The sequence below is a fragment of the Apteryx mantelli genome, chromosome 3 (genome assembly GCF_036417845.1).
Source record: "Apteryx mantelli isolate bAptMan1 chromosome 3, bAptMan1.hap1, whole genome shotgun sequence".
NCBI classification, from domain to species: domain Eukaryota; kingdom Metazoa; phylum Chordata; class Aves; order Apterygiformes; family Apterygidae; genus Apteryx; species Apteryx mantelli.
Window position 1 is genome coordinate 114,808,265 of NC_089980.1, and position 17,820 is coordinate 114,826,084.

At 33.5% G+C, this 17,820-nt stretch overlaps 1 protein-coding gene across 1 annotated transcript in view; it reads left to right on the plus strand.

The window, feature by feature from the left end:
* Positions 1–17,820, plus strand: part of CSMD1 (CUB and Sushi multiple domains 1) — a 1,279,784-nt gene that overhangs the window by 833,612 nt on the left and 428,352 nt on the right. The window contains exon 10 of the mRNA XM_067294827.1: positions 1,060–1,181. Coding sequence (XP_067150928.1) covers positions 1,060–1,181 — 122 coding nt within the window. The remainder of the gene's footprint in view (positions 1–1,059; positions 1,182–17,820) is intronic.

Genomic DNA, 17,820 nt, shown 5'->3' on the forward strand with positions numbered 1-17,820 from the left:
TCTGGTTTAGTGCCTACTGTTGCAGAACTTTTGCAGGATTAATTAATTATAAATTAATAAATGTTAATTGTCTGTTAGTGGGGATGCTAGAGGCTTCTACCTGTTGCTGGGATGAGAACACCCTCTTTCAGATTACATGAATCTGCTCTTGTTATTCTAGTAGTTGAGAGAATCTAGTTTGCTTGGTAGATACAGGCCAAACTTTCTATATGGCTAGTAGAGAGCATATAGTGACATACTTAAACATGAAGAGTTAGGTTTTTCCACATCATAAGCATGGACAGCCTTTTAACGTTACCCAGTGATACTTTGGTAGAACTACCTATGTAGATGAAAGGATTTTTTGGCTTCTGCTGACAGAGATCATTAAGGGAGGTTTAAATGTGGTGTCTGAGACATAACTGAAATTCATGGAACTATATTAAGACAGTATCTACCATAAAGATAGCCAGACATTTTCACAGAAAACAATTCTGTGCAGTAAGGAAATGCTATTATTCCATTCTTCAAAATGGAGGCAGGTACAGAAAAAGGTGACAAGTAAAACTTTCAGAATTACTAGAATTACATTAGGTGCTTTAATCCAATTTTCAGAAAAAGAATGAACAAGCTTTAATGAATGTAGTCATTGCTCTTACCAGCACTGAAACTTAAGTAACTAAAGAGTTTAAATTACCTCAAAAATGAATGGGAATTATGCTGATAAATTCTGAAATTCGGATATTTAAAGTTACACAGGTATCTAAGTACTTAGAAATGGTGTGAGCTAGACTGTCGGTTTTAGCATCTTTACCTAAGATAAGAACTAAGTAATATAAATGTTAGGTTGATTAACAGAAAAGTTCTAATTTCCGTCCTCTGTAGGTAATTTTTCAGGATTTTTCTGACTGGATGAAACTTTTTCAAAGGCAGACTGTTACAGAACATATCAGCATAATAATTATTTCACAACAAGTGGTTGTTTGGCAATTGTATGGCAATTTTACAAAGTTTATTAAGAAGCATGTACTGTAAAAAGCAACTGGTGAAAAGCATATGACTTGATATTTGTCATTTTAGCTAGAACATGTGGTTCTAACTTACGTGGACCAAGCGGGATTATCACGTCTCCAAATTATCCAGTCCAATATGAAGACAATGCGCACTGTGTGTGGGTCATTACAACAACTGATCCAGAGAAGGTATGCAGTTTGTCTTTGTCTCAGTTCAAACAGTAGATTTTTTTTTAATTTTCTTAAAATAATTTCATGTATATTTGAATAAATGTGTGAACATGTGCAAGTGTGTATGTTTGGCTAAACACACAGATGACCAAAACACAGATGCTAAAAAAATATATCGGGTACCAGTAAAAAATATAAATTATTCATATCAGTGAAAATGTCCACTCAGAGTAATAGGTCTCAATTACAGCCTTCAAATTATAAATTAATTTTCTAATGAAATACATAAAATCATATTCAAAATCATACGTTGCTAAATGGGTTGACAGCAAATTTCACAAGTTGTAGCTGTATCTTGATATATCCTCGATTCAGTCTTAAAACAGAATAAAAAACAAAAATACATCAAAATATTTTGTCTATTCTTGTTCTGTGCTTAACTACCTGCCTAATTTCTCGTTTCAAGCTACTATTTTCTAATAATGATTCTGAATACAAAATCATGAATAATTATGCATAAAATAGTAGTCATAGTTCAGTACCCTTATACTGTAAAGTACCAAGATGATTTTTTACTTCTGTTTCTGTAAAATCAATATCCTTCCACAATAAAGGACTAAAAGAGACCCCTATCTACTCCTGTGAAAAAAATGAAGAATTAAAACATCTTTCACTTTTATATATTTTACTTTTCTGTAGTGAAATGCAGAATAAGAGTAGCAATAAGTTGGAGAATGTAGAATCGATATGTATTTTCATCACTATAAAACATCTGTTTCATATACCAATTTTTTTGAAGACTATATTCCTGACTTCATTAATATAGTTAAGGAAAAAATTGCTTAACTTTATCTCACTGTAAATTAATGAATGAGTTCAGTTGCAGAAAAGATCATTTTGCAACATGTTTTCATAGCATGCTATCGAGACGTAAGCATTGTTTCTTTGCAAAATTAGCTGAGTGTTTATTTCACTTAAAGGAAAGCAGATGCAGTGCTTTGTATAAGCAGTAAAAGTGCATATGGAGCAAAAACAGGCAAAAGCACAAAATTATCATATTGTGGAACTCTTTACTATAGAGGAAATTCTCTTCTGTGAAGGGAAGTGTTGTGTTTTCCAGCAGCAAACTATTATATTTTATTTTGTATAGCAATTTAGAGGTGACTATTTGTGCATGACCTTTGACATTTAAAATCACTAAATCTTATAGAAAGTATTAAGTCACTTGACATTTTTAAATATAAAGTGTTTAGACTATGGAAGTTATCTGAAAAATACATTAACTCAAATGTATATTCAGTAATATGTAGTCTTTATTTGATTTGCAAATACAATATGTTTTTATAAGAGGAAAGTTAATTGTGTATCAAAAGAAAATATGTTAAATTACTACTGAGAGAAGAGAGTCTTAGCACCTTAAAGACTTTTGACTTAAAACTGTTCCTTTAGTACATTTCCATTTTATGTTTCTTCCCTGGACTTTTCAAGAATTTTAATGGGTTTTTTTTCACATTTATGATAAAATGAAGACAGTAATCTCCTTGCTGATTGCGAGATACTGACTGCGCAGTGGTATTTATTGAACTGGATAGAAAATGTGTTTTCTATGGAGGTTCTGACTTATTTGTGAAAAAACAACAAAATTCAGCCTACTACAATAATAAGCAAGTTTTATTCAGTTTACTACAATATAACTGTTTTTCAATGGATTTAGGATTTTAGTATGGTAGAGGTCAATGACCTTGGCATGGGTTAACTTAGTGCTCTATTCCCTGGGCTCTAAAAGGTGTTTTAAAGTAATCTTCTGTGGGCAGGTTGATAGTCCAACAGTCACAAGAATACACTGAAGGAATTGCACAACCAAAAAGATCAATGCTTATGTTATATTCAAAATGAAGAGATATGAAAACAATATTTGGAGCTTTCACACAGCAAAAATCACATTGTTACATCCAGCTTTTTAGATGGAAGGTAGAGAGATACGTTAGCAGACAAACTGATAATCACAGTATAGGAAGAAAAGGGAGGTTTAACTCTTTCAGTTCCAGACTTCATTTATCAGACAGGATGAGCAATAGCGAATAAGATCTGTTATTAATCTTGAATTTGTCTAGCAGTGCAACAGAGGAAAATATTTTTCTTAACTTCTTGTTTCTAGGAAAGATGAGTATTTGCTTTAGGACCATGACCATGATGAATATAAGTCTTAAAAAGAAAAAAATCAAATGTTTAATTACATATATTTTTTTCAAGTTGTTTTCACATTCCCAGTTGTTTTGTATCCTTAAGTTACTGAATCTAGATTTAACACATATTCTTTGGATAATAAAAGATGTGAAGGAAAATGCATTTATTTTACACATTATCTGACTGAAATGGAACTTTATTCCTACTTCTTTCCAAAGAAATATATCTTGCCAGTATTTTGAAACCTGGGAGATTTAAAACATCAATTACCTCCTGTAAATTCATTTTTCCACTTCGAAAATAATGGATTGATTTTTAGATGTGCTGAAATGTGAGATTTTCATCTCTGACTTTTGTTGGAGTTATGAGTCACAGAACTCTGGAAAAATGAAGGGTGTAATGAAGATCTGATCTTAAGATCAGATTGAGGATCCTAGTTTTTTCCCTTCAGATGTGAAAATGCCCAGGGCCTATTTTTGTTTTCTTTTTAAAGTACATAGACAGTTCGTGACATGTTATTACTATATATTTTAGATTTGTTTTGGCTAACTCTAACTGTCTATTTGTGTCCTTTCATCTGGTTACTTTACACATAGCATTTTACAAGACAATGTTTCTTCTTAAATGATTAGTCCTATGAAACACTTCCCTAAAACAATTCATATTTAAGGAATAAGAAAGTTGTGTATTTCAGGTATTACTCATTCAAAAATTGATATATTATAATGTGAATTTGACTTAGTAGATGAACCAAAACATTTTCTTCATCCACGTCTACTGTTGTTTGGCAAATTTAAATTGAAATGCTGCTATGGTACATCATGAGAAATATAGGTTGGGATTTCATGTCCTGCTTACCCGGTGGGAAAGGAAGGACCACATTTTTGCATGATATGCTTCAATCTCCTTTTATATTCAAGTGCAGGGTACTTCATGGAACATAAACATTCAGTGCAGTGTGGAAAAAGTAGTCTAGCTGAAGAGGTGCACCTGCAAAAAGATGGAATATAATTTGCTGGAATCATTTAAAAGAGTAAATAAAAAATTTTGACATGTTACTTTTTCCAAATTTTCCATCCTGGTGAAGATGGGGGAAGATTTTTAATTTCAATTCAAAGTGAAAACAAAGTTTGGACTTCCCATGGGGACAGTAGTGTAGTTCCAGGCTTTTAACCAACCATATCAATATCATGATTAGTTAGACATTTTCTCAGTTTTTTTTTTCTTTTTCTGAGCAATACAAAATTCTAGGTTAAGCTTAGTTATTCTCCTGTTCAAAGGTATTTCTGTTAATGCTTTGCTTATTTTGAAGAGTTGATTTTTCTCACTTACCATATTTGCTTCCTTTGGGTCCCACTATTGCAAATGCTAATCAGCATCCTACTGAGTCATTTATTAGACTTTTAGTGCTTGCAAATACAACTTTATGGTACTCTTCTGACTCTTTGTCAAGTACATGCTGTAAGTTATAAAAATTCTTGGTAACTCTGTGCTGTTTTAGTTCTGTTGTGCAGTTTCTAAGCTTTTTAGAATAAGTTACTTTGGAATGTTCTTCTGAAGTCTTACTGATTGGTTGCTATTACCCCCTTCTTGCTCTTTATATAGCATTTTCAGTATGTTCTAACCATGCGTCTATCCCTTTCTGTTTCAATTCGTTCTTCCCAGCTGTGCAGTTCTTCATAAAGCTTAATGCCTTGGATTTCCTGCTACTTTCCCTAGCCCATGGTAACACTGCTAGATGCAAAAACTCTAGTTTTCAACTCCAATGTCTATATGAGGGCAAGGTTTGATGTTGTTTCAGCAATGATTCCTAGTCTAGCATGTTATTTTCCTGACTGTCTGGGGATTTTGGGATAGCTAGAAGTGCCATGGTGTGCAATAGCTCTTAGTTTAAAAAATGTGTCCCATTTACAGGTTTTTCTGAAGAATGTATTTTCTCCACAGTACAAAACATAGATATTAAATTAAATCTGCTTGTGCCTAACAACTTTCTTCTTCTTTACAAAAACTTATTCTTTGAAGTTGCCCAATTGAAGACAGTGGGATTAATTGGAGGGAGAGGGGAAACTCCCTACATGGTTTTGAGGGGTTGAGCCTTCATTTTTTTGAATAAGGTTGGCTTATGCCTTAATACAATGTCATAAGACAGATATTTCTGATTTACTGCCTTTCAAAACACAAAGTTGGGGAACTTCAGAAGAACATTCTCACTCAGGATGAATTTCCTCAGTTCATAGCTAGGGAATCCAAATACTGTTAAAGTTGATTTTGAGATAATTCCTTTTGAGATTCCATCTTGTAATATGTTCTAAAATAGAAGTCTTACTAACTAGAATATGATAATAGGCAAATCTTGTGAATTGAAGCTACCTTGCTGATTTGTCAATTGGTAATCAAAGTTTGTGACGGCTCAGATCTGGTCATTTACTGACCTCCCTGGTTTCCCTTGTACAAAACATAAAATTCTGCAGTTCTTACTTCCATGCAAGTAGCTTATATGTATGTAATAACCTACAATGAATTAAGAGTCTTTGTTTTGTTCCAGTCGTTTGTTCCAGTTAGATGGTATTATTGATTTATATTGTTTAATATTATAACATTATTTGTAAAGAGTGTTCATAAATAGCCCATTTCTTCAAAAATTCATCACAGGCAGGCCTCCTCTCCCTCTCAATTACTGGTCAGACCATGCTGCCACAAGTACTAGGAGGTTTACCAGTATGTCTGATAGCTACAGCACCTGGCAATCTCACCTTATACTCACTGGGGAAGAAGTCTCTTGCTGAGCAGCAGCTATCTCATCCCTATAGAAATTATCAGACTGCTGCCCTTATAGCTGCAGAACTTCCCCTCTTTTACCCTACCACGGAGTTTTGCAAAGATGTCTTGCCTTCCCTTGTGGGATTCTACTTCCAACGTCCACAGCCAAATGCTGGGACTGGCATTCTATTGTTCCGGTTATACTTAACTATTTTATTCTGGGCTGTCAGGGTTTTCTTAGTTGAACTATCAAGCTGAAAATTAAATGATTATCTGAGCCCTCGTTCAGATTCTTTAAGCAATGTTCTTAATGTGTTAAATGCTACTTAGTTTTAAAATTATTATTAATAATGGGCTTCATGTATTGTTAACTACATGTCCTACTGCTGATAGATATGATATGAATGCAAGTTTTGAAACCCATTCTTGGGCATTTAAGATAAGCCTATACAAAACAGAAGTTTCATATTTGAGTTTTTGAATTGACTGAAACCAGCACAAAGATTTTAGATGTTTTGGTGTTTGAGCTTTGGTCCCATTTTGGAACAGGCCCAGAATACATCCTTTTATTTCAGGCCTCAAGTTTGCGTAGCCTATACTTATGTCCCTTTTGTTGTTATGCAGTATACCTTCTGCCTTTCTATGTGAAGGTTCTGGCATGCTTTCAAAGTTTGGGCAATACCTGAAATTTAGAATGTTTAACCTTGTTTATATATTCAAAGGGACTTTTCTAAAATAAAAAATTTTATTAAAAAATTAACATCTTTTTCCACCTTTTTCCTCATGTTCCTGTGACAAACTTAGGAAAACAAACACCAAATTAATTTTATTTGTTTAACTTTGGGCATTGCAAAGATATTGGCAATTTTGGTTCTCATTGAGAGTAACAGCTATAATTCTTTATAGCAGTTATGACAAATAGAATTCAAATTTTTATTCAAAGTTCCAGTCCTTCAAACATGTAATTACTTTAAGCCAGTGGAAAATGATACTATTATCAGTGGGACTGCTCAGATCTTTAAAATTAAGTGTATGTATAATCTTTAAGGGAACAGGCCTTATTTTCTGAAAGGGAGGATAAATCTATACATGAAATCTTGATCATATACCATGTTTGGGTTCATTCTTTATCAATGAAAATGCATAGATCTTTTAAGATTTACTTACACTAAATTTTCTGTTGTGTATTCTTGAGAATGTACAGGTTCATTGCTACTGATTTATTCTAATTCTCACTGTTTCATAAGTCTCAGGATAGATTTAAGAGAGTGGGGAGAAAGGTCATTTTGAATTTATAGAAGACTCATCTGTACATCCTGTGCCATCTAGATCATATATGTACCCTGAGAACTCTGTGAAAGGATGGATTCCTGTGGTGTACTGAAAATAAAAGTCCAATTTTATATGTTCTTTTGTCCTTCACAGTGTTAAAACTAAAATTTGTGCCATATTTAAATGTGCTCAAAAGTTTGTGCCACCGTACATCAGGTGTTTAGAAAATAGTTGAAAATGAAAGTCATTTTAGTATTTGATTTTGGAAACAAAATATTTGTTTGTGGGATTTCTTTTTACCTTTTTGTTTTGAAGAGCTACCTACAGATCATTTATTGTGTTAAATAAACAAAATACTGGGTTAAAAAAACTATTCATATTACAGCAAACCAAAACAAATATTAGTGTATCCTTGTACTGAGAGGCAGGCTGATGTGCCCTCTGGATGGGTGTCTCTCTCTGCCTTAAAGGTAGAGGTAGCTGCAGGTAATTAGGCTCCTAACTTTTTCTTTAAACATTCTCAACATTCTTCTTGAAAATGCATTGTTGAATGAGTGATACAGATATCTGGCATAGTTATATCACTGCTTATCCTGCACTACTAAGTTGTTTCAGCTTGTAGTGGTTTGGTTTCTTTTTTCCTAGAACTTCTAGAAAAATTCTAGGACTTTATTATACAAATAATGCTATTTAAATCTTCTTTACTGTGGTCTCTGCAATTAATGGTATCCCTGGGTAAATTCACTATAACTTAATTTACCCAGTTAATACTACTTTTAAACTATTCAAAAGTATAATTGTTTATAATGCTTTAAGTTCTATTATTATTGGGAATAAATTACTTATTATTGTGAGGAAAAGACTTTATATGCAGATTATACTAGAACTGTATCAACTTCTCATCAAAAACCTTAAGATGCTCAATCACTTAATTTTGCATGTGATGAGCAGTGCCATTGAATTCAATGAGATCCATGGATATGAATGAGCTTTGAATTATGCCTAAAATGATAATTATTATTAGGATCAGTTGCTACAGTTTTCTGTATTTATAGAGACCTTCAGCTGTTTATTGGATAAAAGATATGGACCTGTGTTGCCACAACAGCTAATTTTGGCACAAGGAGTGTGAAAAATTAAATACTTATATTTAATTCACCTTTTGCATTAAAACTACTAAGATATATCGGATACCTAATTCTAGAGTTGGTATTTTTATTTCTGTTTAATTCTAAGCTGACATTTTATACAGATATTTCCTTTTTAAATGAATTTCTTATGAATTCAATATCATTGTTACAGATTTCATTTTTGTAGCTAGTTATACTGTAAATAGCAATTTTTTTTTATAGATTATCCCAATTACATAGTTCAATTTTATTGGCCAAAGAATGTACAGAACTGTGTAAGTTTAATTCTTACACAACAGTAAGAGAATTCATGTTAGCGTATGAGTTGCTTGGACAACGCTCAGTAAAGGCAAATGAGGTAATTAAAGATAGGAAGCTAAGAAGTATTATTTGAAGCATATTATTTGAAGTGTGGACACTTCTGGTCAAAAGTAAATCAGGTTCATTTTGCTGTAATTACCTGAAGTAAAAAACAAACACAGGCCCCTTCAATTTTGAATGTCCACCTCCTGCTTAATGCTTTTTAACTAGTGTGCTTTAACTTTATACTTCATTATTACTCTCTATTTTACTGTTTATTACTTCTTTATTTTATTCTTTGACCACATTTGTACAGGCGCTTTCCTTGAGAGGAAGTAATTTTCCTTCTGACTGTGAAAGTACTATAATCTGACTGAGAAACCTCTGAATAGTTTGTAAGTTCTGTTCACAGATTCACAGAAAATATAAATGAAGAGTTATCTGCAATATTGCTTCACCTTATTCTCAGCTGGCTTCTGACTACCAGTTACTGCCTGGTGTTAAATGACATGAAATATAACACCTAAATATTTTGGGACTTTAATCTTTTTTATTTTTCTTTTACTGGAACAATGTCTGCAATTTTAGAGGGATCTGACATGATAGACTAAAGTTTCAGTCATTTTAGAATTTGCTCACTTCAATGGCTTTTTTTGTTCCACTCAGATCCCTTTAAAAATGACTAGGATCTCAGGTATGAAACAAACAAATATTGGTTAAATTCCCACTTGCTTTGAAGTAGACCTGTGGGCTTTTCCTCCCTTCCCTTCCCTTCCCCTCCCCTCCCCTCCCCTTCCTCTTCCCTTCCCCTTCCCTTCCTTTCCCTTCCCTTCCCTTCCCTTCCTTTTTTTATTTGTGCACTCAAGCAGCATAATTTAGAACACAAAGTGTAACTAAAGTGATTTTATAGCAAAGCTATTGTTGTGGCATAACAATGAGATTATAAATTTCCAGAAGTTCTAAAATCTGGTACAAGACTTCCAGGGTAGCCTTGGCTCTGTACAGTGTCATAGATGCATCTCAACAACAAATAACAGAGTTCATATGTTTTAACGCGGCATATAAAATGTATTTGCAAGCAAACTGGAAAAAATCATGTTAGGTACAGCTCACTGCATTATATGTACATCCTCAATTTGAATTCAAATATAGCAATTGTAACACAGAATTCTATATATGTGCAAGTGACAGTAGAAAAAAATTGCATATTGAGCAAAAGCAAACATACTTAATATTTTTTTAAAAAGGTGTAAATGTTTAAGTCATATTTTTGACTGCATTACTTCTGTTTTGTGTATATGTGTATTATGATTTTTTGTTAATAATATTGATATTTCTACCTTTCAAGACATCATGAGAGTAAGGTGTAGTAGCATAGCTTCTGGATACTATTTTATTAAGAAGTTTACTGAAGCTTTACTGGATAATGCTGTAACAGAAGTAGGGCTGGAATAAAAGACTCAGTTCTCACATTACAGACATTTAGGATGGAATTCAGTTTGCACATATGAGTGCTACATGTCTAAACTCCAATTATGCTTGATCAAGATCTGTTCCATGCAGCCAGTAGAGCCAAGACAATGCTTCATCTTATCCACTAGTCCACTAGTGGCTGATCAGTTACATCACAGTTTGGGCTCTTACTGGATCAGAACCAAAACGGTTTTAGGCATTTTAAATTTCAGCAAATAATGCTTAATATATATTCAGCTTGGTGAATAAATAAAGTATGTTGTTTTAGATGAAGGATATCCTCACAAATTGAATGGGAAGGATTCTATAATCACCAGCATACCTCATGAAGATGGAAAATATTAGAATAGGAATACACCAGACTTCACTAAAAGAAAATGCCAGAAAGGATCTTGTTTATCATCTGCATTAATACATCTAATTTCAAGTATGAGCCTTTTTGTAAAACTCATATTTCCAAATCAAAACTGATTCCTGTATTGATTTTAGGTGTCTCCTTTGTGGATTTATTACAAGGAATTTTGACTCTCACTTTCTTTAAAAAGATAGTTGGAGGTAATGAAGGAAGAGGGAGACTTGAGATCAGTACTTGTCTCATGATGAAATGATTCAGGCATTTTCAAATTTTCTGCTGCGTAGGAGCATGCTGTATTTCCTGGTGCGTGGACAAAGCTAACTGAAGGAGCACCCCTACTGCTCCTGACATTATTTCTGGTGGTATTCACTTTACTTACTTTTCTCAGACGATTGCTAACTTTAAATGCAGGAACATGCCCAGCTCTTAAGTTTTTCCCTCCTAAGGCAACAGCTGTAAATACATGCTGAACAGTTACATTCTTTTTGCTTACTTTCCCTCTGACCTTCCCCTTTCCATCCTGTCTTAGAATAAAGGAGTCTGTAACCAGTAAGCTTTATGTTTGCCTCAGCGTTCAGTGTCTTTAGATTGGCTTTCAGGATATCAGCTAGGTCTACTATCCCAAGATTTAGCTGTGGGCTATGAATTTTATGAGCCTCAGATGGGTCTAAGTATGACATACTGAGTTGGAAATGGCAATTTTGGGGCAGAGGGGATGTAGAGCTTTTTAAAAGTTATAGAAGCATAGAAATGAAGAAATGGTCAACCTCAAGAAGGAATCTTAGGAGTAACTTTGTTATGCTGTTGTCTTTGAGCTTACAATGAAACCATATTCCAGAAAGACTGTTGGTATGTAGTAGGTGCTCTTCAAGACAAACAAAACATTTAGCTTCCAAACAGAGTGAATGTATTAGGATGTGACAAAATATTAAGTGGTAATATTAAGTCATGTATACATGGCTTAGAGGAAACCATTAAAAAACAAAAAACCTTAAAACCTTCAAAATTGTCCCAAACAACATTGTTAAATACTATTAAGTTCTAATGCTTCAGTTTCTTCATGTACAAATGTCAGGTCAAGGACAAGGAAAACAGTTTTCCCTTTCAAAAGAGGGCGATGTGGAATATGTTCACTATGAAATGTTTATACTGTACCTTCAAAGGTAAGAATTATACAAATACATTACTGTCACTATTAAGTTGAAAAATTACTGCATTGAAAGTGATCCATATTTGCTTTCCTCATAGAAGTACTTTTCCTGCCTGATTGGGCCATTAAATTATCTCTTAATTTAGACTATTTCTTGGAAAACAAAAAGACTATTCCTCCTTGAATCTATTTATTTGATAGTTAAAATATTCCCCTACTCAAGAAAATACAAATAAGCAGAGCTATTTAATACATAAGAATACATTTTTTGTTTTGTTTTTACAATTACCAGAGGTGGTCTTTAAAACTTAGAACCAACTACAACAACAAAACTCCTATACTTTCATCATTGGCATTCATCCTTATCCAGCTATATATGTACTTCTCTTGTTGCTGACAGATAGATTGTGGCCTCCAGTTTTTTCCTCAGGAGAACTTAACTGCTGAGAATGCACTTAGAAACCCCTTTTTTGAGTTTGAACATGTCAGCTTTGTCTGTTCAAAGGTCTCATACTTAATTATTTATTCAAAAGTATTCTGAAAATTAGTGGGTAAATTTGGAAAGTTTTCTCTTTCCTCTGTCATTTCCTTCTACCTCCATTGTATTATTTCTCCTTTATCTTCCTCTGCCTTAGTTTCTTCTTTTTTGCTGTTTTGATCTCCATCAATATACTTCTTTAATCTTTTACCTTTAACCTCTTCTTCTTTTTTCATTTTTCTATGTTATTAAATATTTTTAGAAATGAAAAGATTCAGGTACAAAATTCAAATATTGCACCCTAATGGTTTTCATGGTTTAAATAAAGCACAAAAAATGCTATGAATGCTTCTAAAAACCACTAAAACTGAGATTTTAAATTTTTAACAATAAAAAACTTATTGTTTTCTTATACTAGGATTTTTTTTAATAGTTCCTTAATGTAATTTCAATACTATTCAGTGTAATAATCTACCAATTGGTACACCAACTGATTCTTCCACAAATATACATACATTTAATTTATTCACAGTGAAATGACTTCAGACAACTTTATCAAATGGACACTCAATAAGATTTCTAGAACCATAGATGAATAGCCATTAAATGTATCTTACTATAATACAATTTAGAAAGTACTTTGTATCCACACATTATAGAAAACAAATCAACAGATTTAGCACTTCTGCACATACATACACACGCAGTACACACACAGAGATGTAAAATAACCAATTGAATGTTTTAACTGCACAATCCCAAAGCATATAAATATAGCAACAGAAACTCATTGCAGTTCTTTCACTTAATTCAGGAAATTTCCTGACAGGAAAAACTCATGACAGAGCATGCAAGAGATGAAAATATTCTGCCACTGTATAAGAAAATTCCTATAATTAAATATCCACATACTTTTCTTATTTTGTTTGTTCTGTAGGCTATTTCTATTTAAAATATATTTCCAATTCCCTTGCTAAGAACTATCATCCTTAATCAATTATATTACCTTGCTGAATTGATAACTCTAAGATATTTTTCCCTAGTGTTTGAAAATATTTGTAGCTATTGACAGTATCTCGTATTTGACATTGTCCTTTGACACCATCATTGTTTATATATGCATTTATTTACTTTGTCAGATATTCTGCAGTAATTGATGATGTGCAGAACCTAAACTGATAGAGTTGATAATGAGAGTGACATAAACCCACATTTACTGCACAAGGAAGCAAGTGCTACAGAGTAATTTATGCACTTATAGTTCTGGTTTACCTCACAGTAACATGTTCATTTGCCTTGTCTTGAGGCACAAATGGCCAAAGTTTCTTTGTGCATAATACTCAGTTTATCTTCTCTTTTAAAACCTTCCTGGAGTACCTTTTCTACTGGGAAGCTGCCAACTTCTAATTTATACGTAAATAATCAGAAATTCTAAGGAATTTACAGACTGCATAGTGAAGTATTTATAGAAAAAAAAAAAGATTATATTTAAAAGGCATTAGTATTTTCTTAAGACTATTATGATTCTTTTCAGTTTTCTTTAGAAGTAGTATAGATTTGGTATTTGGCATCACTGCAATTTGAAGCTTCCAGGTATTTACATAATAAATTAGTGCCAGCACTTCATTTAATTAACTCACTTTGCTGTATTGCTAAACAGGAGCTTCATATTATAAGTGAAGAGGCATTAGGGAGAATAGTAAATGGAGGACTAAATAAATCATCACACATATGTCAAGATGTCAGATTTCAGGAAAGAGATCTATACGAGGAAAGGTAGAAGTATTTTTTGCACTTCCTGGAAATTTTACTTACTATGGGAAACATGACAGGATCAGCAGTAATTTATTACAGAATAAAAGCTTTTCTAAGTGCCATGTGGCATAGATAGCACTGGGGCTAATTCAATAGCTAAGAATCATCATGGGAAAAGTGCGGCCTGTATTAATTTCTCCATAATTTAAAGTCTAAACTAGATTTACTTCTTTAGAATCTTTCTGTCATCAAAGTAAACACCTCAAAGGGTATTGTAGCCTAAGATCAGATTTCTCTCCTTGCTTTCATTAACTAAAGAAAAACTGGAATGGTCCATGCTGACTATACCAGGTGGTCACAGCTCAGCGAAACTCTTCATCAGCTCATTATATTGGTTTCTCCCAGTCAGGTTCTCCAAGTACTAAAGAAGAACATGGGCAGCCTTTATTGCAGGTTCTGTCCTGTAATGTATAGCAAATTCCACATGTGCAACCTGGACAAAATATCAGTTAAAGCAACAGGGAAGCTGATCCCACTGTATGTTTGATGATGAGCACTGCAAAGTAGTGACAGAACAAGTAAACAAAAGACAAAACTCTTTTCAGAATTCCTGGCTAGGAAGACATGTATTAAACAAAGGATGTGCCTTTGTAGATCTTTGTGATCTCAACACTCATTTACTGTAGGGAAAAAGTCAGTGACTGCAGAAAAGAGCTTATAGTGTCCATAGTGAACATAGCAACAGAAAAATCAGAAAGAGTTGATAGACACAGGAAGATTTATTACCCACAGTCATGAAAGTAACATGACAGACTTTTAATGGGTCATTTTATTCATAACAGATCTAGTGAAGCTTGGTTTCCTATGGGTTTGTGTACTTTGTACTTTGCTTCTTTCTTGACCTACATGACAATATCTCACATTTTGTTAGTTGTAATACCTCCCCCAGAATGTCTTGTGGAAAGTCCAAGATATGACCATTCTGGTTTGTCTGCTGCTGCCAAATAGAATACTTAGTAGATATTTTTTCCCTGCCTTTCATAGGGTCTAGAAATTAATTTGGGGCATCTTCTCTTTCCATTGAGTTGCTGACTGTCACAAGTCTTGTCAGAATCTAATTATCTTGAGTCTTTTACTCATCTTTAAATTTTGGTTGAATTTGTCCAATATATTGAAGATTACTGGAAAGGAAAGACTGAAAAGGAGACTGACAACAGACATACAAGCTTTGTTGCTTTAGGAAAACAGAGTAAAGAGATACCATCACTCAATGGTATCCCAGTCTTCATATATATGTATACATATAGGATGTGTATCTATGCATGTAAACTTTTGTATATATCTATTCCCAGTGTGAAGGGTTATCAATGTGTATAATACACTGTTGTGTGATAATGAGCTCAGCATCTGATGGAACTGGCTCAATTCATCCTTTGCAATTAGGTGTTTGAAATGACCAGTTATATTCAGTACATTTATGGGTGCTCAAGTGAAGCAGGTTTCTGGGTCTCTTCTCTTCCTCTGGCAATACAGTGCATCCATAATGGACAGACATAATTAGTCTCTTTATACTTCAGATATGAGCAAAACCAAAATGTGACTAAACAAGATTTTGTTTGAAAAAAGCACATGTAGAATCTGTGCTTTGTAGAACAGCATATTTAATAAGAGAACTTTAATAGACAGACACTGAGGACTAAACAGGTTCAGTCTGATGTGCGTATTCCTTACAAATTGTGCTGACAATGTTCTTACTGATGGCAAGTGTTACATAGATGCATCTCAATAGATGATCTATTAGAATGTGCTAGATCAGTAAACAGAACATTTGCTAAGTAGACTATGATCTGTTAGGCCATAGTATCTCTAAAATAATGTTGAAATTATGACTAGAACTTCCTTTTTTGCTACTGATACACATAATTTACTACAGCTGGAGTTTCAGAAGTCATAAATTGTACTTTAAAATGTTATTGACAACACATTGTCTAAAAAAAGTGTTACAGAAATGAAATACAAGGATAACTTCCACAAACTGATGAAGTGGATGAAGTGGTAAATTCTTGAATTTTTTTTTTTTTTTTTGGTCTCTTCCAATAGAAATAACAATAAAGGGTCTGTCACAGAACAATTTAGGTTGGACAATTGCAAGAACAGAACCACATCACTCAGTGGCATATAATCTAAAATATATTTACTAAGCAGGATGGGTATGTCAGGAGGATAGCAATTTATATTCTAAGATTTCTATTCTACAACACACAACACGCTCACACCACTTGGGGTCTGGACTTAAGAAACACCAACACAAATAGCCAAAACCAAGATCATACCTATCCTCGAACATGTACCAGGCAGAGTTTTACTCTTGTACACTCTTTTGTTTATGGCCTTCAAATTGGTCTGCTTTACCATCTGAATATTGACAATCTGAGTAAGGCCACAGCGCAGTTAACATCCGCTCTTTATGCATCCTTTAAACATAGCTTTCAATTTAGCAGGCAATCTCTAAGAACTCTTGAGGATTGTTATGAATCCATGAACTGTCTATTACAGGTCTATGTCTGAGTCATTTTTGAAAATTAGTCTAAGGTTCTTAATAATTAAACCATGCAACAATAAGCAGAACAAAAGCTTACCTTTTGCAAATATGGCCCTATCTGCTTCTGAAAATGTCATTCATACACCTTCAAAAGTGACAATAGGTTTTAGGCATGAGGTCTACACACATTTAATGGTCATCTGTACTAGAAAATAACATCAAGTACTTGCTAATCACATCTTTGATTACTTCTCTGTCTCTGAAGAATTTTGACTTTGCATAACTTTCCAGTGTCTGAAAGTAACTTGTTTAAAGAGTTTTCTCTCATTTCATTTTTTTTCCTTGCATGTAAGGAGATAAGTAACCTAACTCAGCGATTCATTCTGTGTTCAATCTCATCTCTGTCTTAAACGGTTTAGACAGAGCTTGCCAGGTTAGCCAGCCCTTCTTCATGCAGCAATCATCTCAATGTTTTACTCTTCATTTATTTAATAGGTAACTGTTATCCCTGTTCCAAGCTTATTGGCAAGGATATAAGTGAATAGGTTCCAACATAGCACAGATGTTCTTTTGTAAACGGACCAGTAGAGAGTACTGACTGGAGGGCAGGGAACCTTGCAGTTTTCTGCACTGTCACATTGCCATCATGATGAATTTGAGCAGTATAAACCAGAGTTCCCGAGACGATGTTTAATCACAAAGTCACAGGAAGAGCAGTTTCACAAAACCAAAGGAGAGTATATTAATATCATAAATGAAAATAAAGAAAAGGGAATAATGTTGCTGCATGTTACCTTCCTATTCCTTGGCCAGATTTTGTTTTTGTCAGGTAAATGTGTGCTGCATATGTAATTCTTTAAAAGAGAGATTTCTGCCTTAAACTGTATAGCTAGTCCCTCTCTATCCTCTTTGATGGTAGACCTTGCTATTTTATTTTCCTCTTTCTAGGAGAAAGCAGACATTTTGATCACTCTGGGCAGCAGAAAATCCCTTCCTAAGTTTGTAAATGTAATGCCACTTGAATGTATAGTGTAGTGTTTCAAGAGATGATATATATGAATATAATTTTTCAAGGCTTCCCAGTTACTGAAACATTTCATCACATCGATGAATGATAACATCAAAATTAATTCTCATCAATCACAAATTACTGCAAGTCCTTATCATGACAAGCTATATGTAATGGGGAAAACCAAAATGCTTTGTGAAATTTCTCATCTGATCAAATTATTATCTCAGGGAAATCTGACTTTGA